Below are 24,767 nucleotides of genomic sequence, written 5' to 3'. Positions count from 1 at the left end.
TACAACTGTGGTTCCGACAAGTTTGCGAACGCTGGATATTTTTTCAACATGATGATGTATACGTACTATAAACTGAGCAAATGCGACACTTGATATCGGGTATCTGAACTAAAACTGTCATACCGTTTTTAAATTTTAGGTATATTTAATGTTGTCGATTTTTTAGGTATGGGTACTTTTATTGCTTACACTGGGTAAATATTAATGTGACAGTTCATAACGAATAATACTGATACGTGAACATTTTTTATGATGTGGTGGGGATACCGAACTCTGTATAAATACACGTGCGGGCTCGCGCGCGCGACAGACTCTGTCCAGTAGTTTGGTCGAGAACAGAGTCTCTCCCGGGTCGGGTGACGGCGTCCTCTGTCCATGTATAATATATATATATAAAAGAGAGGAAAGGGAAAAGATAATACTGTAATAATAATAATAATAATAATAATTTTCAGGAAAGTTTTTTCCGACGAGACCCACGAACATTCACGTTATGTGGCACGTTGTATGATATACGGTGTCTGACCGTAGAAACTATCATGTACCACTTGATATTCATGTCCACGAATGATAATAATAATAATAATTTTCCACAAAAGTTTTTTTCGGTTACGCCGATCGTAACATGCGTTATGTGGCATGTTTTATGATATACGACGATGATACTAATAATACACCACCGACACCGTACCATGCGCGTTATGTGGTACACGGTGTTTTGTACAGTCATATATCGTAAAACGTGTCACATAATATCACTACACATGTAATAATACCTGGTACAAAATAATAATTTACGTACGTAATAATTTTTAGGAAAGTTTTTTCCGACGAGACCCATGAAAAATCCACGTTATGTGTCTCACGGTCGGTTTTGCGCCATCGGACCGTAGGAACCACCGTGTACCACTTGACGTCAACGTCCACTGTAGCCGTGCGCGTTATGTGGTACACGGTGGTTCCGACGGTCCGACACAGCATATCGTAAAACGTGCCACATGATGCGGTAACCGATCGGTGTAGCCGAGAAAAAATTTTTCTAAAAATTATTATTATTATTATTGAACGTCAAGTGGTACACGGTCGGGTTTACGGCGACGGGCTGTAGAAACCACCTCGTATGGCGTAACGTGAGTGTTCGTGGGGTCTCGTCGGAAAAACTTTCCTGAAAAATTACTATTATTATTATTACAGTATTATCGTTTCCCTTTCCTCTCTCCTCTCTCTTTTATATATATATTATACATGGACAGAGGACGCCGTCACCCGACCCGGGAGAGACTCTGTTCTCGACCAAACTACTGGACAGAGTCTGTCGCGCGCGCGAGCCCGCACGTGTATTTATACAGAGTTCGGTATCCCCACCACATCATAAAAATCAGTATCCCTACTAAAATTATAAAATTAAATTAAAAAAATATTATTATTACGTTTACGAGCGCGTTTTACGATATACGCGTATACAGACTACGTACGTTCCGACGAATATAGTATTATATTTCTTACGTAATATAGTACCATATTCAATTTCTATACCATTGTTTTAGAGTAAAATAATAATAAAATGTTGAAATTGGCATTCCTTTTGATTTGTTGTATCCATTATTTCCATCAAGCTTTTGCCGACGATTGTGAAGTATTTGTGTGGAAACAACAAGATGAACAATATTGTTTAAACGGCACTAGAGTTGGAACTTCGAACGAGTGTCGTAACGAAAACGGGACGTGTGTGTCGAATCCGATGGACAATTTCAATACGGAGATATTATCGGTTGTAGAACCGGATCGCCGCATCATGATATGCAGATGTTTATCGATTTAGGACGTACCGGTAAAGTTATAAGCGTCACGCCAAATAACGTTGGTGTATGGCTGACAAACGGGAAAATGCCTTATCGTAAATGCATTTTAATGAACGAATTTTATGAAAGGTTGATGAAATATGACAGTCCGATTTCCTGAGATTGCTATAATATGTGCTCGTTAAAATATGTCGTCGATACAAAGATGAAAAAATTAAAATAAAGTAAAACCGCGTACTTTGATCGTTTTGGCTCCAATGACTTACGTATTTCCGTTGTACGATACGTACAACGAACTATTTTTTTTTGCCTTTATTAGATCATTTTATTTTTCAACTAGATTTTCTAAACACCATCGTGTAATGTCCACTATTATATTACTACTATAATAATATATGTTTCACACCGTGCACGGACCTCCACATTTCCAACACCCATTACATTCATCGTCGCGTGTACAAGATACATATGCATAACTTTGAGAGTATGTTTTGGTTGTATAGCACCATTGATTTCCTATGCTGCAATAAGACCAGCAACGATTGTTATGACAACCAAATTCACGACACGACTGATCGGCTGCTCTTGAAATCACTGATATCAAACCTCCAGAGGCAGCGGTTATTCCTCCAATTGACGCTACAACTGGTGCAAATGGGCCTGTAGCCAACGATCCTGCGGCTATAATACCACCGGTAGCTGCTATTACATCTCCGGCTGCAGCAGCTCCTTGAGCTTTATAATCCGTTTCTGATTTTTGCTTTTTTATGATATGCCCGGATACCATTATCGAAGGATGGAGAGCTTGGATGCTGTATATCAATACAGCAACAGCAAACATATTTTCAAATTTGAGGAGTGCCATTTTTTATATTTGTATACCTATATTACTATGATATATTATAACACGATCGAACTTTCCTGAAAAAACGGGCGACGACCGAGACCGCGTGAGATTTTTTCCCCTTCTCTCTCTTATATATATATTATACTGGACAGAGTACGACGTCACCCCGACCCGGGAGAGACTCTGTTCTCGACCAAACTACTGGACAGAGTCTGTCGCGCGCGCGAGGCCGCACCGGTATTTATACGGGTTTTCGTAGTCCCCACCACGACCACCACCACCAAAATTATTATTACGCTTACGGCACATTTTTTTGATATACGGTTTCGAGCCGTACGAAACACCATGTACCACTTGCCGCGCACGGCTACTGTAGACGTTGACGGCAACTGGTACACGGTGGTTCCGACGGTCCGATTCCGTATTTCGAATCACGTATTCATTGAACGATATCTATAGTAACCGGTTTTGTCGTTAGGTCACGCGCTGGTGTGCGTATATGCGTCGGACCGTTTGTATATAAAGCGATCGTGTTCGACGATCTCGCATCAGTGTTCGTTGCGAGTGTTTCTAGAAAACATGTACGCACACACCTATATATATGACACTCGTTCATCAGTCTGTTGTACGCTGTTGTATATTGTTACCATGATACATGCGCTAGTGTTTTTCATGATCACAGAATGTATATTCGTAAAAATCCATGCACCGGATTACGTTCCGCAGAAGTGACTGAACGTGTGTACGTTTGACTTAGTGCGCAGATGGCATGGTTCCAGAGACCCAAGACTGCCTTCGGGCACGCGGGTCCCGTGTTACGGGTGTATCGCTATTAGCTGCCCGTCTCACGTGCCACAACAATGGTCTTACAATACATACGTTCAGATCCGAATCCGATCATGTTCGGTGGCTGCGATGTCGTTGAATGACATACGTTTCTGTTATGAAATCGTGCGTTACATGGTGTACTATACAATTGTTGCGATGATTGGTGCTCGTACGAGGCGATGATGTCAAGATCATGCGAGCGAAAAAAATTATACATTAGACATTGCCGCTGTATCTATTATGGCTGTAAAACTGGGTAATTCGATTAAACTCATCAAGAACATTTTATCGAAATTGTAATACATTTGATCGTGTATTCGGTTTTCGAAACGTTTTATGAGTTTTTCGTATTCCGAATACGATATAGACTTTGTAAAATTACCATGTTGTTTTATTTGATCGCACAGGAATTGAGCCCGTTCCCGTGCCGTTTCGAATTTACACACCGTGACCAACATATTGTTTTTATTGTAATTTGTAATTAAATCAGATATCAATTGTCTTGTACACGGGTTGTGTTTCCAATGACTCAATATACGACTACGGACTATGCAATCTATCATAAAACTTATAATGTTGGTATCCACGTACGATAGATAATTACCACGTACCGGTATACCGTGACTTTCCAACACTAGGTATAAAACGCATATATTGATCAACTTCGATGTATAGTTACATACACGATTTGGTTTAAACAGCAGACTTTCTTTAAATTTTTGCAATATATAATACATTTGGTTAAGGTCAGTTTCGCCCGTCGTTTGTTTTACGTACAAACGTTCGTCTTCGTTACATATTTGTGAATAAAAATGATATCCGTTTACAGGTTGTTCGTACGTGTTTACTAGTAATCCCGTATTTGGATCTGTTTCATAGTGCCGGATCGTGTTGAACGATATCGTTTCGTGCGATATGTCTATAAATATATCGTCTACGTCCAATTGACTTTGGAAATTTCCAAATTCCTGTAACGTTGACAGTATCGCTTTTATTTGTTTGTATATAACGTTATCGACATTGTCGTTGTTTTCTAAATCTGTGTTTTCCATACCGGTTTCTTTAGATTTTAACAATTTTACTAGTTTCGGACAGATTTCTATTTCATCACAGTTCACGTAGAACCACGGTATGGTTATAGGTACATAATCAGGCGGACATTCGTATAGAGCCAAGTCGGTTATTTGTTTTTCAGGTTTATCATAATTCGAGTTTGTCGTTTTGTCTAAATTGTCCGACAATAATTTTTGTCTCAGTTGTACATAATTCTGAATTATAGAACTCGTTTCGAAATTTGAGTTCGCCATATAGTTGTCGGAACTATGCGTATTACTTAAAGTGATTGTCGGTCTACAAATTCGGTTACTATATATATAACATTAAAAATTAAATACATTTAAACCGTGTGTGCGTCTCTTTAGCTAATCGAGTCGTAAATCATGAACAAACTTTAATCACTTCGTTCGAGCCGTATCTTCATAATAGTTGTTTTAATTACTTTATTATATAATTTACAAACGTGCGCGTATACATATACATGTAAATTATTATAAATAACTATTATAAATCATCATCGTCATTGTTGTTCGAGGTGCCGTCATTTTTAGAAATAGTAAACGGTGAATACGGGCTTTCTGGCATTGTATACGAGCCAATTCGATTGTTAAAATATGTTTTTTTGCCGGTTTCGGCTTGCCGTAGTTCTTCCATCAGATTCAGAGGTTTTGTTGTTGGTTCTATGGATCCCACTAAATCGTTCATTGTTTTTTCCATACTCGTTTTAGTACCTATATCGTAATTTGTTAAAGTAGTGTTTACGGAACTGTGCGCGTTTATGAATTGCGCTAAACCGTGACCGCCTCCGTCGATTAATACGGACGTTATGTATTTTCTAAACTTGTTAAAACCCAAATTTTCGATGTCTAGTGAAAACAGTACGGCCAGTTGTTTAGCGGCTCTTCGCAACTGTGAGACGGACGTTATTAGTACGTAATCGCCTTTTATGCGTGATTCTGTGTAATCCGGATATCGGTTAGATCGTTCGTGTAGTCGGGCTCCTTGGATTATTTTCTCTCTATTTCTGATTATATAATCAACGCACGCTACCAGTAATTCGTTGGGTATTATTTCGCAACGCGTGGTCGACGATTTATAACCTTTGCTGTGTAGGAAAATCGGACGGTGCTGTAGTATGTCTTTTAGATTTTCAATAGTTAACTGGTGCAATTCCATAATCCGATGACTGGTCGCACTCGACAACAGTATAGCTAGTGCGGCTTCGTACGAAGATAAATCTACGTTAAATGAATTGTTTATATCGATTTTACGTATAAATTCGGCGGCGTGGTTTATCAAGCGTTTTATTTTTTCCATCATTTCAAAGTTTTCGGCGTGTGGTTTGTGTCTGAGCAAGTCGTTGCGGTATACGTTCACGTCTATCGTCATGTCCGTGCCGTATAATCGGCGTAGCGTGGCCGCTATTTGTATTTTATATTCGGGTTTTAAGAATTGACCTTTTCTGGTTTTTAGATTATCGAGCATATCGTTCATATCGTTTTTTTGCACATAATCTCTCGTCAATTCGACACCGTTATATCGTATTAGATTCAGGTGCGAGCGCATAGACGTTTGTGTGGTTTTTCGTATTTTCGATATATCGAATTTTGATACATCGCCAAGATTGGCTAAATCTTCTAAATTCATTATTCGTGTTCACCGTCTATATATAACTAAAAAATAATTTGTTATAATTCGTGTCGGAACAAAGTGATCACCGTTTTGACAAAACTTTCTAAATTACGTTTCGTTAACATTACGGTTTTCATTATTTTACCGATATTCATATGTGTTATCAAATCGACAATTGCGATTTCGGGAGTCCATATGATAAGACGGGTACTGTTTCCGTGATTCCATACATCGATTTCATTGGATTCCAATGTCTTTTGTAATACGGATAGTGCTTCGGTCTCGGAACCCAAGACATCGTCGTTTTCGACTGTCGTGTGTTTTGGCCAAATCCAACCGGACAGTTCGATGAATTTATCGTAATCCACGTGTTGGTCCGGAGTCAATAGATTTAGTTTTTGTAATTTTGTTTTGTAATCAACGTCGTCTCCGTTCGAACCCGTTGTTGGAAACGTGGTTAATTTTTTTTTTCGCCGTTCCAGCGAAGCCTCATCAAATTGTTCGTTGCGCGCTGTTTGATGTGGTTCGGCGCGTATGTCGTTTTCGGAATACATGGACACTGCTTGTTTGCGTGTTTGCGGGTTTTGACTTATATCGGAACTATTGGTGGTCGTTATCGGACCGTTTATGGGTAATTTACTAAAATCCGGCCAATTGGTCACACTACTATAGTATCCGTGTATGGCACCGTCTACAAAAACACCGTTTTTCAATATAACGATCGCGAATCTTTTGAAAAAGTGTAAATTTCTAAAATGTCGATCATTGCTTCCGCTATTGTCATTTTGAACACGTCGCCGGTCTACGGTGTTTGCGTTTTTTTGCATGTTTTCATATATCGTAGCGAAAAACGCTACAAACCCGCCACACGCATCAACGGCGTTACGATTCGTTGCTTTTTTATATTTATTCAGCATAGAATCGAAACATTCGTGATTTTTTAAATCAAATTTTTTATACTGACATTCCGCACCCCATACATGGTTGATTAAACGAGACGATATGACGCTGTTAACCGAAATAGGTATAATCGTATCTTGTGCGTACAGAGTTACAACAGGTTCGTTGTAATAACCTCGATTTTCGATACTGCTTTGTATCAATTTTTTTATTTCGATATTTAATTCCAAATCCTCTTGTATCACATCGTCCATAAATGTAGTATAATTATCACTCATTAACGTCTTGTCGATAATAATATTTATACCGTCATCGTCTTCTTCATCATCGTCATCATCACCGTCGTCGTTATTATCGCCACGTTCGACAACTGGTAGTAAAGGTCCGATATCGTCTTCTGTACAAAACAAATCCAACACGTCTTCGCCATTGTGTCCCAGGACCGTTTCGGCACTAGCATCATTGGTATCCATCGAAAGGTTGTTGTAACAGCGACGCACAAAACAAGACTGACCGATAAATCACGTTACTATATAGTATATGTATTTATATAATTTTTAAAAATACGACTTGCGCAATGCTACCTATCGGTTTGGAGAACCTACACTGTTCTCTGATAATCCAAAGAGACGCGACTGAACACAGTGAAAACGTATTCAAACAAAATCTTTTGAAATACTTGCCGGACGATTTCGTTACAACTGAAAACTCGGGATATTCTATTACAAACATTGCCGGTTACATACCGTCGTTACCCGTAAATTCCATATTTAAAAACATATCGTTCTATCCGTCCAATTGGCCGGATTTTAGTAAATTACCCATAAACGGTCCGATAACGACCACCAATAGTTCCGATATAAGTCAAAACCCGCAAACACGCAAACAAGCAGTGTCCATGTATTCCGAAAACGACATACGCGCCGAACCACATCAAACAGCGCGCAACGAACAATTTGATGAGGCTTCGCTGGAACGGCGAAAAAAAAAATTAACCACGTTTCCAACAACGGGTTCGAACGGAGACGACGTTGATTACAAAACAAAATTACAAAAACTAAATCTATTGACTCCGGACCAACACGTGGATTACGATAAATTCATCGAACTGTCCGGTTGGATTTGGCCAAAACACACGACAGTCGAAAACGACGATGTCTTGGGTTCCGAGACCGAAGCACTATCCGTATTACAAAAGACATTGGAATCCAATGAAATCGATGTATGGAATCACGGAAACAGTACCCGTCTTATCATATGGACTCCCGAAATCGCAATTGTCGATTTGATAACACATATGAATATCGGTAAAATAATGAAAACCGTAATGTTAACGAAACGTAATTTAGAAAGTTTTGTCAAAACGGTGATCACTTTGTTCCGACACGAATTATAACAAATTATTTTTTAGTTATATATAGACGGTGAACACGAATAATGAATTTAGAAGATTTAGCCAATCTTGGCGATGTATCAAAATTCGATATATCGAAAATACGAAAAACCACACAAACGTCTATGCGCTCGCACCTGAATCTAATACGATATAACGGTGTCGAATTGACGAGAGATTATGTGCAAAAAAACGATATGAACGATATGCTCGATAATCTAAAAACCAGAAAAGGTCAATTCTTAAAACCCGAATATAAAATACAAATAGCGGCCACGCTACGCCGATTATACGGCACGGACATGACGATAGACGTGAACGTATACCGCAACGACTTGCTCAGACACAAACCACACGCCGAAAACTTTGAAATGATGGAAAAAATAAAACGCTTGATAAACCACGCCGCCGAATTTATACGTAAAATCGATATAAACAATTCATTTAACGTAGATTTATCTTCGTACGAAGCCGCACTAGCTATACTGTTGTCGAGTGCGACCAGTCATCGGATTATGGAATTGCACCAGTTAACTATTGAAAATCTAAAAGACATACTACAGCACCGTCCGATTTTCCTACACAGCAAAGGTTATAAATCGTCGACCACGCGTTGCGAAATAATACCCAACGAATTACTGGTAGCGTGCGTTGATTATATAATCAGAAATAGAGAGAAAATAATCCAAGGAGCCCGACTACACGAACGATCTAACCGATATCCGGATTACACAGAATCACGCATAAAAGGCGATTACGTACTAATAACGTCCGTCTCACAGTTGCGAAGAGCCGCTAAACAACTGGCCGTACTGTTTTCACTAGACATCGAAAATTTGGGTTTTAACAAGTTTAGAAAATACATAACGTCCGTATTAATCGACGGAGGCGGTCACGGTTTAGCGCAATTCATAAACGCGCACAGTTCCGTAAACACTACTTTAACAAATTACGATATAGGTACTAAAACGAGTATGGAAAAAACAATGAACGATTTAGTGGGATCCATAGAACCAACAACAAAACCTCTGAATCTGATGGAAGAACTACGGCAAGCCGAAACCGGCAAAAAAACATATTTTAACAATCGAATTGGCTCGTATACAATGCCAGAAAGCCCGTATTCACCGTTTACTATTTCTAAAAATGACGGCACCTCGAACAACAATGACGATGATGATTTATAATAGTTATTTATAATAATTTACATGTATATGTATACGCGCACGTTTGTAAATTATATAATAAAGTAATTAAAACAACTATTATGAAGATACGGCTCGAACGAAGTGATTAAAGTTTGTTCATGATTTACGACTCGATTAGCTAAAGAGACGCACACACGGTTTAAATGTATTTAATTTTTAATGTTATATATATAGTAACCGAATTTGTAGACCGACAATCACTTTAAGTAATACGCATAGTTCCGACAACTATATGGCGAACTCAAATTTCGAAACGAGTTCTATAATTCAGAATTATGTACAACTGAGACAAAAATTATTGTCGGACAATTTAGACAAAACGACAAACTCGAATTATGATAAACCTGAAAAACAAATAACCGACTTGGCTCTATACGAATGTCCGCCTGATTATGTACCTATAACCATACCGTGGTTCTACGTGAACTGTGATGAAATAGAAATCTGTCCGAAACTAGTAAAATTGTTAAAATCTAAAGAAACCGGTATGGAAAACACAGATTTAGAAAACAACGACAATGTCGATAACGTTATATACAAACAAATAAAAGCGATACTGTCAACGTTACAGGAATTTGGAAATTTCCAAAGTCAATTGGACGTAGACGATATATTTATAGACATATCGCACGAAACGATATCGTTCAACACGATCCGGCACTATGAAACAGATCCAAATACGGGATTACTAGTAAACACGTACGAACAACCTGTAAACGGATATCATTTTTATTCACAAATATGTAACGAAGACGAACGTTTGTACGTAAAACAAACGACGGGCGAAACTGACCTTAACCAAATGTATTATATATTGCAAAAATTTAAAGAAAGTCTGCTGTTTAAACCAAATCGTGTATGTAACTATACATCGAAGTTGATCAATATATGCGTTTTATACCTAGTGTTGGAAAGTCACGGTATACCGGTACGTGGTAATTATCTATCGTACGTGGATACCAACATTATAAGTTTTATGATAGATTGCATAGTCCGTAGTCGTATATTGAGTCATTGGAAACACAACCCGTGTACAAGACAATTGATATCTGATTTAATTACAAATTACAATAAAAACAATATGTTGGTCACGGTGTGTAAATTCGAAACGGCACGGGAACGGGCTCAATTCCTGTGCGATCAAATAAAACAACATGGTAATTTTACAAAGTCTATATCGTATTCGGAATACGAAAAACTCATAAAACGTTTCGAAAACCGAATACACGATCAAATGTATTACAATTTCGATAAAATGTTCTTGATGAGTTTAATCGAATTACCCAGTTTTACAGCCATAATAGATACAGCGGCAATGTCTAATGTATAATTTTTTTCGCTCGCATGATCTTGACATCATCGCCTCGTACGAGCACCAATCATCGCAACAATTGTATAGTACACCATGTAACGCACGATTTCATAACAGAAACGTATGTCATTCAACGACATCGCAGCCACCGAACATGATCGGATTCGGATCTGAACGTATGTATTGTAAGACCATTGTTGTGGCACGTGAGACGGGCAGCTAATAGCGATACACCCGTAACACGGGACCCGCGTGCCCGAAGGCAGTCTTGGGTCTCTGGAACCATGCCATCTGCGCACTAAGTCAAACGTACACACGTTCAGTCACTTCTGCGGAACGTAATCCGGTGCATGGATTTTTACGAATATACATTCTGTGATCATGAAAAACACTAGCGCATGTATCATGGTAACAATATACAACAGCGTACAACAGACTGATGAACGAGTGTCATATATATAGGTGTGTGCGTACATGTTTTCTAGAAACACTCGCAACGAACACTGATGCGAGATCGTCGAACACGATCGCTTTATATACAAACGGTCCGACGCATATACGCACACCAGCGCGTGACCTAACGACAAAACCGGTTACTATAGATATCGTTCAATGAATACGTGATTCGAAATACGGAATCGGACCGTCGGAACCACCGTGTACCAGTTGCCGTCAACGTCTACAGTAGCCGTGCGCGGCAAGTGGTACATGGTGTTTCGTACGGCTCGAAACCGTATATCAAAAAAATGTGCCGTAAGCGTAATAATAATTTTGGTGGTGGTGGTCGTGGTGGGGACTACGAAAACCCGTATAAATACCGGTGCGGCCTCGCGCGCGCGACAGACTCTGTCCAGTAGTTTGGTCGAGAACAGAGTCTCTCCCGGGTCGGGGTGACGTCGTACTCTGTCCAGTATAATATATATATAAGAGAGAGAAGGGGAAAAAATCTCACGCGGTCTCGGTCGTCGCCCGTTTTTTCAGGAAAGTTCGATCGTGTTATAATATATCATAGTAATATAGGTATACAAATATAAAAAATGGCACTCCTCAAATTTGAAAATATGTTTGCTGTTGCTGTATTGATATACAGCATCCAAGCTCTCCATCCTTCGATAATGGTATCCGGGCATATCATAAAAAAGCAAAAATCAGAAACGGATTATAAAGCTCAAGGAGCTGCTGCAGCCGGAGATGTAATAGCAGCTACCGGTGGTATTATAGCCGCAGGATCGTTGGCTACAGGCCCATTTGCACCAGTTGTAGCGTCAATTGGAGGAATAACCGCTGCCTCTGGAGGTTTGATATCAGTGATTTCAAGAGCAGCCGATCAGTCGTGTCGTGAATTTGGTTGTCATAACAATCGTTGCTGGTCTTATTGCAGCATAGGAAATCAATGGTGCTATACAACCAAAACATACTCTCAAAGTTATGCATATGTATCTTGTACACGCGACGATGAATGTAATGGGTGTTGGAAATGTGGAGGTCCGTGCACGGTGTGAAACATATATTATTATAGTAGTAATATAATAGTGGACATTACACGATGGTGTTTAGAAAATCTAGTTGAAAAATAAAATGATCTAATAAAGGCAAAAAAAAATAGTTCGTTGTACGTATCGTACAACGGAAATACGTAAGTCATTGGAGCCAAAACGATCAAAGTACGCGGTTTTACTTTATTTTAATTTTTTCATCTTTGTATCGACGACATATTTTAACGAGCACATATTATAGCAATCTCAGGAAATCGGACTGTCATATTTCATCAACCTTTCATAAAATTCGTTCATTAAAATGCATTTACGATAAGGCATTTTCCCGTTTGTCAGCCATACACCAACGTTATTTGGCGTGACGCTTATAACTTTACCGGTACGTCCTAAATCGATAAACATCTGCATATCATGATGCGGCGATCCGGTTCTACAACCGATAATATCTCCGTATTGAAATTGTCCATCGGATTCGACACACACGTCCCGTTTTCGTTACGACACTCGTTCGAAGTTCCAACTCTAGTGCCGTTTAAACAATATTGTTCATCTTGTTGTTTCCACACAAATACTTCACAATCGTCGGCAAAAGCTTGATGGAAATAATGGATACAACAAATCAAAAGGAATGCCAATTTCAACATTTTATTATTATTTTACTCTAAAACAATGGTATAGAAATTGAATATGGTACTATATTACGTAAGAAATATAATACTATATTCGTCGGAACGTACGTAGTCTGTATACGCGTATATCGTAAAACGCGCTCGTAAACGTAATAATAATATTTTTTTAATTTAATTTTATAATTTTAGTAGGGATACTGATTTTTATGATGTGGTGGGGATACCGAACTCTGTATAAATACACGTGCGGGCTCGCGCGCGCGACAGACTCTGTCCAGTAGTTTGGTCGAGAACAGAGTCTCTCCCGGGTCGGGTGACGGCGTCCTCTGTCCATGTATAATATATATATAAAAGAGAGAGGAGAGAGGAAAGGGAAACGATAATACTGTAATAATAATAATAGTAATTTTTCAGGAAAGTTTTTCCGACGAGACCCCACGAACACTCACGTTACGCCATACGAGGTGGTTTCTACAGCCCGTCGCCGTAAACCCGACCGTGTACCACTTGACGTTCAATAATAATAATAATAATTTTTAGAAAAATTTTTTCTCGGCTACACCGATCGGTTACCGCATCATGTGGCACGTTTTACGATATGCTGTGTCGGACCGTCGGAACCACCGTGTACCACATAACGCGCACGGCTACAGTGGACGTTGACGTCAAGTGGTACACGGTGGTTCCTACGGTCCGATGGCGCAAAACCGACCGTGAGACACATAACGTGGATTTTTCATGGGTCTCGTCGGAAAAAACTTTCCTAAAAATTATTACGTACGTAAATTATTATTTTGTACCAGGTATTATTACATGTGTAGTGATATTATGTGACACGTTTTACGATATATGACTGTACAAAACACCGTGTACCACATAACGCGCATGGTACGGTGTCGGTGGTGTATTATTAGTATCATCGTCGTATATCATAAAACATGCCACATAACGCATGTTACGATCGGCGTAACCGAAAAAAACTTTTGTGGAAAATTATTATTATTATTATCATTCGTGGACATGAATATCAAGTGGTACATGATAGTTTCTACGGTCAGACACCGTATATCATACAACGTGCCACATAACGTGAATGTTCGTGGGTCTCGTCGGAAAAAACTTTCCTGAAAATTATTATTATTATTATTATTACAGTATTATCTTTTCCCTTTCCTCTCTTTTATATATATATATTATACATGGACAGAGGACGCCGTCACCCCGACCCGGGAGAGACTCTGTTCTCGACCAAACTACTGGACAGAGTCTGTCGCGCGCGCGAGGCCGCACCGGTATTTATACGGGTTTTCGTAGTCCCCACCACGACCACCACCACCAAAATTATTATTACGCTTACGGCACATTTTTTGATATACGGTTTCGAGCCGTACGAAACACCATGTACCACTTGCCGCGCACGGCTACTGTAGACGTTGACGGCAACTGGTACACGGTGGTTCCGACGGTCCGATTCCGTATTTCGAATCACGTATTCATTGAACGATATCTATAGTAACCGGTTTTGTCGTTAGGTCACGCGCTGGTGTGCGTATATGCGTCGGACCGTTTGTATATAAAGCGATCGTGTTCGACGATCTCGCATCAGTGTTCGTTGCGAGTGTTTCTAGAAAACATGTACGCACACACCTATATATATGACACTCGTTCATCAGTCTGTTGTACGCTGTTGTACACGCTGGTGTTTTGTACAGTCATATATCGTAAAACGTGTCACATAATATCACTACACATGTAATAATACCTGGTACAAAATAATAATTTACGTACGTAATATTTTTTAGGAAAGTTTTTTCCGACGAGACCCGTGTTGGCATCGTCATATATATCGTTGTAAATATTTTTGTCGTATCCTAAATCAAAATTGTCTTCATCTATAGACGATTGCGATCCCGAATACGTTTGTTTATATTTTTGATTGGTCTTGCTATTATTATTGCGTTTCGTCATGGTTGTATTTATCTAAGCACACACGCGCGCATTTTCTATATTAAATAAAAAAATATTGTACACGTATTTGAACTGTGTTGTTTCGCGATCCGTGACTATAATATTTTTTTCAGTTTATACGTTAATAAAGATATTATTTCGAAATTGTTTAAAGGCACGTTGCCAGTGATTACTAACTGACGTAGTCTGCGATCCACGAATTCGTAATCTTCTAAAATACCCCTTGTTGGGATTTTATTTAATAACGATTTACGCATATCCGTAGGTAATACATTATGGAGTGATCCCAAGTCGATCGATGTTTCTACGTCAAGCGGCGCAACACGTACGTTTACGTTGAACGGGTGCATTTTGAAAAATTCGGTGTGTGATAAACCACCGGTCCATTCGGGATGTACTTTTTCACGATATTCTCTATAGGCGTTCAAATTTGTTTCTTGTATGGCGATTGTGAGAAACACGTATATCTCACTTGTCGTTTTTAATTTATTATATAAAATATTGTACAAGACAGGTGGTACTGTATACCGAGAACATATAAAAGAGCAATCTAAATCAGATCGAGCTGTTTTTGCTATATTTTTCAATAATGTATAATTGTCCGTGAGCAGTGTATTTGTAATGTTTGTAGAAACGTCGGGCTCTCTTGGAAATATAATGAAATTATTTGTAGATTTATTATCGTAATTATAACTTATGCACTTGTGACCGTAACAATATCGTTTTAACCAAGCCAAAATTTCGTTACAGTACGGTAATTTTAATACACTGCCCGTGTCGTTTATTTCAATATAATTTCCGCGCATGGCGCGCAACACAATCAGACTTATGCCCTGGAGGTCTAAATCGTTGTTGTACGACGCGAACATTAATAAATGTTTAAATTTATATAAATTGGCACATTCGTATACGGCAGTTTCCATATTTTTAGATTTGTAAATACGACGTAGTGATTCTATTAAACTCGTAAACACCACTGTCGGTTGTCGGTTAAAATTTATAGCGTGTACGCGGCCGTCTGAATCGACATAGTGACCGTCTTTGAACGGGAATATTGAAAATATTTTTAAATAACGTTTCGGGATTATTTGTATGGTTTTGACATCCAATTGATCTCGGTACGCAAACATCGATTCGTTGCTCAGGTGTTTTATGTTTTCACAAGATTTGCTATTGCATATATTTTGTATATAATTAATTGAAATGGTGTCGCGACTGCTGTTGAAAGTTCCTGGCGGGTTCGTGGAATCGTGTTCGATTGTTGCGGCTGTTCGTACGTCTGATGCTGACAATGATAGGTTTATGCTAGTTCTATAGATTTGTCGTTTCAAGTCGCGTACTCGATACTTTGGTACAAAAGAGGTATCGTAAACAATACCATTTAATATTATAGAATTTCTGTAAAACGCTTCAGTTGCTATGTATTCTGAAAACTTTGTGTGGTACAATAGCGTTGCCAACTTTGATTGCCACCGATCGTCGTATTTTAAATCATTTATCGATTGTACATTTAACGAATGCAAAGTGTTTTGATAAAAGTACGTAGAAAACAAACAATCGGGATATAATTCAAATCTCGTCTGATTGTCGAATGCTAGTTTTTCGAAATTATATAAAGACACGTCTTCGTATATATCTTTAGTCGGCACACGCAGTCTGTACAAATATTCTATATTTTTAGGTATTGTCGGTTCTTTTGGTTTTTTTAATTGTACATTCGCTTTATCGAATGAATGGACTGTAATTTCGAAATCATTTTGTTCAGAATGAGTTTGTTTATTTGATTCAATAATACAAACTCTTTGTTGCCGTAATCCGCGTCATCTCCATCGTTTGGATATTCTATGTAATTGTATTCGTGTACTAGTCGCAGTACGTCTGCGGAACAAGCTTGTAAGCGTTTGAACAATATCTGGTCTATATCGAAATATCTGTTACATAAAGCTATGGTATAATTTTGTAACTGATTGATATCGAACGGACTCAATATATCGTAATTGTAATATAATTTTTTATTATATAAAGTGTCGTATACGACTAATTGTCGATTTTTTTCCAATGCTGAAAAAACGTCGGTCGTGCTCCGACGCCGCAACAACATTTTTACGTATTGTATTCATCTATATATATGTCTAAATATAGAGAACGATGTTCAGCCTAAGAGACGGGTTGATTCCGTCGAATACAACAAGTAATATTTCAATGTCTTCTGGTGCGCGTTCGTTTCAACAATTGACTGGTAATTCACAGATATTAAACGATACACTGAACAGTGACGAGTTTATAAATATAATAAACGCGTTTACGAATATCACAAATACTAATTTTACGTTGGTCGATGTCGCTGAATACATTACAATGTTTCAGAAATCTACGATATTATCGAATATAATGGACACGTTCGGTGTTGAATCTTCGGCGTTGACTTGTTTACGGGCATTTGTACAGTCTAAGGAGCCTATGATTGATCGTATGTTTGTACCACGTTTCTTGGCGTTGTGCAACGTTAAAATTTCATTAACGCCTACTCGATACACTTCTGTTAATTCTATAGTAGCTACGGTCACGTGTAAACGCACGATTCCGTCTAAACAGTTGTCTATTTCGTCGGCAAAAACGTTGGTCGATGCGCTGAAACGTGATATGCAAAATATGGAAACATATACGGTGATACAGAATCCGTTACGGGTACCTGTAAAAATAAAATTTAATCAAGAATTAATGGATCAATTGGTTAACGCACATGTTGACCTCTCTCGTGCTATAGAAGAAGGGAATCGTCGACACAATATAGAAGTCGTACCATATAATAAACGTAAAACTACTGCAGAATGATTATATAAACAATTTTTTACTTTATCCAAAACAACAATAAAATTCAATAAGCGTTTGTATACGATAAATAAATAATACGCGTTTTATTAAAAAATGGTATTAAAAGAATAACCGTTCATAGTAAAATTAATAATATGCGTATAAAATATTAAAAATCATATTTAATTTATTATAATAAATACATTGTTAAAATAAATAAGAATTTGTGTATTTTGTATAATATTACTTTTTTCGGAAAAGAGCGCGCATCACAACAAGTCGGTAGACCCTAGCAACAGGCTCGCTGTAAACATATATATATTATTAATCGTATATATCTATAGCAGCATCCGCGTCTAGACACCATACGCGCTCAACAATTCAAACGTGGTGCTAGTCCCGTGCATATCTCAAATTTTGTACTTGTGTTTACTTTTATATATATTTTTTGTTGATACTATGTCAATCAAACGATCCGTATATGTTGCTGGCCCGAGCGGTGTTGGAAAGACCGTTATACTTGATAAGATTATGACAGCATTTCCGAATATCGAGGTGTCTTACATTACTTATTCGGCCCTGTATGCAAATTGTTTGGATCATAAGCTGGCTTCGGAGCAACTGTCAACACGTACCGGTGTCGGAATTTTCGAACATTCGGTGGCCTGTCCGATTTTATATGAAAAAATACATCGAGATTTTAAACATGTTGCGATAGAATATAACATAAAAACGTTGAAAACTGTAACAAAACTAAGGCATCCATCGATTTCATTCGAATTTGGTATGTATTATCAGGCGTATTATCGGGAGTTGGTCGATTGGTTTAAAACCGTGTCGCATGAAACTTTGGAAAATTTAAAAAACACATTCTTGCTTATTGATTTGACAAATAATTACTATAATCGATACTATAATCGTTTGAATGAAAAATACAATGGTATAGATACAAATGTAGACGTTTATTTGTATATTCAGATTATCGCATTTTTCGCACTCGGGAATTTTCTCATAGACACGTTCGATGATTACAATAACGTATACATTATAAAAGACACGGACGTCGAAAATTTACAATTGTTTCATGGGCCCGATTTTGACATATTGACCAATGTACCGACGCGAGCCAATATAATCAATTCTGCATTTGACGAACGAGTCGTTGCGATGCTTGCCGATAAAATTGTTAAATGTTCTTATTGATATAGATTGATTCATATCATGTTTGTATGTAGCTATTTTATAAATTTTGTAGTAAAAAATTAAATGTTATGATAAATGTATTCTATATATAGATAATAGTTGTAAGTTTAGTTGTATTGTATGAACATAAACTCACGCTTTGTGGCGTGCTTTCAATTAGAAATACACATATAAATTGTATTAAAATTGTTGTGTTTAAAATATGTCCAGTATACCTTTTCTAATAACAGTTGACAGTAATCTTTTGGGATTTGCTGAAGACGTGACCAATCGTGTCACTCGTCATTCTTTGAGTTATGTTTCTATGACAGAAACCGAATCACAACCGGTGAGTTTTGAAAAAAAATTATTACAGATAATGACTCCGGTGTTGATGTGAATCAACGATTGTTTACGTTGAAAAGTGTATGGCGACAAAACATTATTAACATGTGTTCTTGTATAAAAAATTCTTATAAATATTCTGATATTATATTATACGATACTCCGATTTCATATGATATTAATAAATATGTCGAGAGCCCCAACGGCGTCGACGATACGAAAAATAATATTAAAACTTTATTATGTAACAATGATGCGGATCACGATGTTTGTAAAAATATACATAAATGTACATATGGTGACCACGGTAGCAATAAAAATAATGATGTATTACTAACGTCGCCTTTTAAAGAATTAGAACTATGTATAAATCGTAATCGTATGTCGTTTATATATATAGATGTTCGTTATAAATATGAATTTATAAATAATAGTTTAAAAAATTTACGTGGTGATCGGTGTACGGTCGTTGTAAATAAATCAGAACATCAAACTCCGTTTAAAATCGATGTCGATTATCTAATAATGTTAGACGTTAATAATGCAAGTGACGATCATATATCGAGATTTATCGCGTTTTTGATAAAGTCGTATCAAAAATATGGAAATATTATAGATGTTTCATTTGGCAAAGAATCACAAACATTTATGAAATCCAAAACTTCAATAAATTGTAACATTTATGATTTTATAAATGGTTTCAATTACTGTTACGACTGCGTTAAGCAAAAATATATTTTATAAAATTAATTACAGGTATATGTTTTAATTTATGTTAATATTTTTTTTCATTAAAAAAGTATCTCGATTCGTTAAAGCGTATAATAATATTTATATTAATTAAAAAATATTATAATTTTTAATAAGAATCGTGGTGCATTGCGTGTGCGTATACGTTTAATGTAGATTTTTTTAGTTATACATAATTGGGAAAATTAGGTTTAAAAAATAATATATGTATATATAATTTTACGTTATTATTCTTTGGATTTTCTGCTTTTAGTGATATTAAATGTTTTATAATAAGATTTTCCATTATCCATCCAAGATACTCCTATGCTTTTATTATCATCAATGTCATTTAGCTGTGCGCCTGTATATTCTCTAATTACTACTTTAGGTGTAATTGTAATCTGTTCCAGTCGCTCTAACCAATTTTTATCATAATATAATTCGTTTTTAGTACCAATTACATCAAATATACAATTTTTGTAATATTTGACTTGGAACATTTCGTCTCCGACTGTCTTGTATGCTATACTTACATGGCTATCAAAATGCATAGGACCTTCAAAACAGTAATACGTTATATTGGGATCAAATTGACTTTTGATATTTTTAGAATCTAACCGGTGTTTGTCGGCCAATTCGTCGTCTCTGAACGATTTTAAATTATTCAAAATCAACAACATTGTCTCTGTGGGATTTACTTTGAATTGGTCTTGTATCTCTTTGCTTTTTTTAGATTTATTACGTAGTTCGACTCCCAGTTTCAAGAACATAGCTATTAACGCATTGTACGGTTCAATAGTGGTGTACGCCAATTTATTTACGGCGGATATTGCCGTCGACAAATATAGATCATAATCCATACGTGCTAAGATATATGTAATATTTTTATCGCATAACAAGTTAGCAATATCTAGTATGGAAAAACACATTATTTTACGGAATTCAATCGGCAGTTCTTTGAACGATTCGACGTCTATGGATTTTAATTCTTTACCGATATGGTAAATGGACTTTGAACTTAATTCTATAACGTCTTTTACAGATTGGTATTTGTTGTTGTATATAGCAACAATTGCTTTTATAATTATTTCTTTTTATAGTCGTGTAAACAGAATAAAGCCGTAGCTAACATGGCACCGGTAGATTTGCATTTATACATATTTGCAGGTACTACGGATTGACGGGTTTTTACTTTATCATAAATCGAAGCTTCGGTTTTACTCATTTTATTACGTATTGCAAACGAATCGCTACTGCTGCAGCTGCTGCTGCGACGACGACGTGTTTTGGTTTTTTTGCACGGTGGTGGCTCGTTATCGTTCATCGAATTGTTGTTATTCAATTCGAAATCATCTTCAGATAATAATTTACGTTTTAAATTTAATACTCGTTTTTCTTTAATTATTTTTTGTGATATACTGTTCAATAACGATGTAAATACAATAAATTGTTTTCGCAACGAGATTTCGGAACCGTCCGCTTCGCGTATCAGAGTTTCAATGTTTTCTGGAACGTCTATGTACCCTTTGTAATTTTTCATACGTTTTGAAGCACGCAACGTGTTATGATAGTCGTTCACTATTGCGTTTTCAACGGTACGCCATTTATTTGTCGGTGTAACCGACACACCAGCGGTTCGTTCATCATCATTGTTCAAGATTAACGACGCAGTCATTTTTTTTGTTTGGGTTTTATAAACTTTGAAATGTAATTTTCTATATATAACTATTATATAGTCGTATTTTATAATATGCAAAAACCACAATGGAGCCCTCGGTCTCTCGAGATTTGTCTGTTTCGCCGATGAATAACGATACTATATTAAGATCGAATTTACCAGGAAGCACTTCAATTATACGTTTTATGAATCCGACACAACGGCGGTTGGCGTCGGCTTCACGATCGATGCGAGTGTTGGAACAACAATTTATAAACGAAAATTTAATAATGAACCCGAGCCGTAAAGTGCAGGAACTACGAGAACAATTAAAACGGCAATACACGCCGGACGAACAGTGCGATTTCACTATGAAAATATTAAAATGTGATTATATACCAAATAATTTAGAGTATATAGACACACGCAGAGTCGTGTCGTTAGCCTGTCTTAACGATATACTAGACGAGAGTTTGAGTAACGATGTTTCGTTTTTGGAAAAATATTTCAGTAAAATACCGTTGATGTGCATAAATTCTAGTCGTTTGATTTATACAACACGGGCGTTCATTTTCAGAAACCGTTTAGACTGGGACAATACCACAGAGTCTTTGAACTTTTATTTAAAACAGATTCGGGCTATTTGGAAAACAGTCGAGACGCGAATGTGATCAGACAACCTAATTTAGAAAACCCGTATAAATACCGGTGGCGGCCTCGCGCGCGCGACAGACTCTGTCCAGTAGTTTGGTCGAGAACAGAGTCTCTCCCGGGTCGGGGGTGACGTCGTACTCTGTCCAGTATAATATATATATAAGAGAGAGAAGGGGAAAAAATCTCACGCGGTCTCGGTCGTCGCCCGTTTTTTCAGGAAAGTTCGATCGTGTTATAATATATCATAGTAATATAGGTATACAAATATAAAAAATGGCACTCCTCAAATTTGAAAATATGTTTGCTGTTGCTGTATTGATATACAGCATCCAAGCTCTCCATCCTTCGATAATGGTATCCGGGCATATCATAAAAAAGCAAAAATCAGAACGGATTATAAAGCTCAAGGAGCTGCTGCAGCCGGAGATGTAATAGCAGCTACCGGTGGTATTATAGCCGCAGGATCGTTGGCTACAGGCCCATTTGCACCAGTTGTAGCGTCAATTGGAGGAATAACCGCTGCCTCTGGAGGTTTGATATCAGTGATTTCAAGAGCAGCCGATCAGTCGTGTCGTGAATTTGGTTGTCATAACAATCGTTGCTGGTCTTATTGCAGCATAGGAAATCAATGGTGCTATACAACCAAAACATACTCTCAAAGTTATGCATATGTATCTTGTACACGCGACGATGAATGTAATGGGTGTTGGAAATGTGGAGGTCCGTGCACGGTGTGAAACATATATTATTATAGTAGTAATATAATAGTGGACATTACACGATGGTGTTTAGAAAATCTAGTTGAAAAATAAAATGATCTAATAAAGGCAAAAAAAAATAGTTCGTTGTACGTATCGTACAACGGAAATACGTAAGTCATTGGAGCCAAAACGATCAAAGTACGCGGTTTACTTTATTTTAATTTTTTTCATCTTTGTATCGACGACATATTTTAACGAGCACATATTATAGCAATCTCAGGAAATCGGACTGTCATATTTCATCAACCTTTCATAAAATTCGTTCATTAAAATGCATTTACGATAAGGCATTTTCCCGTTTGTCAGCCATACACCAACGTTATTTGGCGTGACGCTTATAACTTTTACCGGTACGTCCTAAATCGATAAACATCTGCATATCATGATGCGGCGATCCGGTTCTACAACCGATAATATCTCCGTATTGAAATTGTCCATCGGATTCGACACACACGTCCCGTTTTCGTTACGACACTCGTTCGAAGTTCCAACTCTAGTGCCGTTTAAACAATATTGTTCATCTTGTTGTTTCCACACAAATACTTCACAATCGTCGGCAAAAGCTTGATGGAAATAATGGATACAACAAATCAAAAGGAATGCCAATTTCAACATTTTATTATTATTTTACTCTAAAACAATGGTATAGAAATTGAATATGGTACTATATTACGTAAGAAATATAATACTATATTCGTCGGAACGTACGTAGTCTGTATACGCGTATATCGTAAAACGCGCTCGTAAACGTAATAATAATATTTTTTAATTTAATTTTTATAATTTAGTAGGGATACTGATTTTTATGATGTGGTGGGGATACCGAACTCTGTATAAATACAACGTGCGGGCTCGCGCGCGCGACAGACTCTGTCCAGTAGTTGGTCGAGAACAGAGTCTCTCCCGGGTCGGGTGACGGCGTCCTCTGTCCATGTATAATATATATATAAAAGAGAGAGGAGAGAGGAAGGGAAACGATAATACTGTAATAATAATAATAGTAATTTTCAGGAAAGTTTTTCCGACGAGACCCCACGAAACACTCACGTTACGCCATACGAGGTGGTTTCTACAGCCCGTCGCCGTAAACCCGACCGTGTACCACTTGACGTTCAATAATAATAATAATAATTTTTAGAAAATTTTTCTCGGCTACACCGATCGGTTACCGCATCATGTGGCACGTTTTACGATATGCTGTGTCGGACCGTCGGAACCCACCGTGTACCACATAAACGCGCACGGCTACCAGTGGACGTTGACGTCAAGTGGTACACGGTGGTTCCTACGGTCCGATGGCGCAAAACCGACCGTGAGACACATAACGTGGATTTTTCATGGGTCTCGTCGGAAAAAACTTTCCTAAAAATTATTACGTACGTAAATTATTATTTTGTACCAGGTATTATTACATGTGTATTGATATTATGTGACACGTTTTACGATATATGACTGTACAAAAACACCGTGTACCACATAACGCGCATGGTACGGTGTCGGTGGTGTATTATTAGTATCATCGTCGTATATCATAAAACATGCCACATAACG

General features: G+C 37.4%; 2 protein-coding genes across 2 annotated transcripts; one reads left to right on the top strand and one right to left on the bottom strand.

The window, feature by feature from the left end:
- Positions 1 to 2,202: 2,202 nt before the first annotated feature.
- LOC113558279 lies at positions 2,203 to 2,667 on the bottom strand. Its single transcript, XM_026963752.1, has one exon. It carries the CDS (start codon positions 2,665 to 2,667, stop codon positions 2,203 to 2,205), a length of 465 nt encoding a protein of 154 aa, XP_026819553.1.
- A 9,372-nt stretch (positions 2,668 to 12,039) lies between these two features.
- On the top strand, positions 12,040 to 23,192 carry LOC113558280. Its single transcript, XM_026963753.1, has 3 exons — positions 12,040 to 12,374; positions 19,299 to 19,416; positions 22,782 to 23,192. Exons 1-3 carry the CDS (start codon positions 12,040 to 12,042, stop codon positions 23,190 to 23,192), a joined length of 864 nt encoding a protein of 287 aa, XP_026819554.1.
- Positions 23,193 to 24,767: the final 1,575 nt, after the last annotated feature.

Source organism: Rhopalosiphum maidis, chromosome 4, assembly GCF_003676215.2.
Source record: "Rhopalosiphum maidis isolate BTI-1 chromosome 4, ASM367621v3, whole genome shotgun sequence".
Classification (NCBI taxonomy): Eukaryota; Metazoa; Arthropoda; class Insecta; order Hemiptera; family Aphididae; genus Rhopalosiphum; species Rhopalosiphum maidis.
The sequence above is the reverse complement of the archived record's forward strand: the minus strand, read 5'-3'. Positions and strand labels throughout refer to the sequence as shown.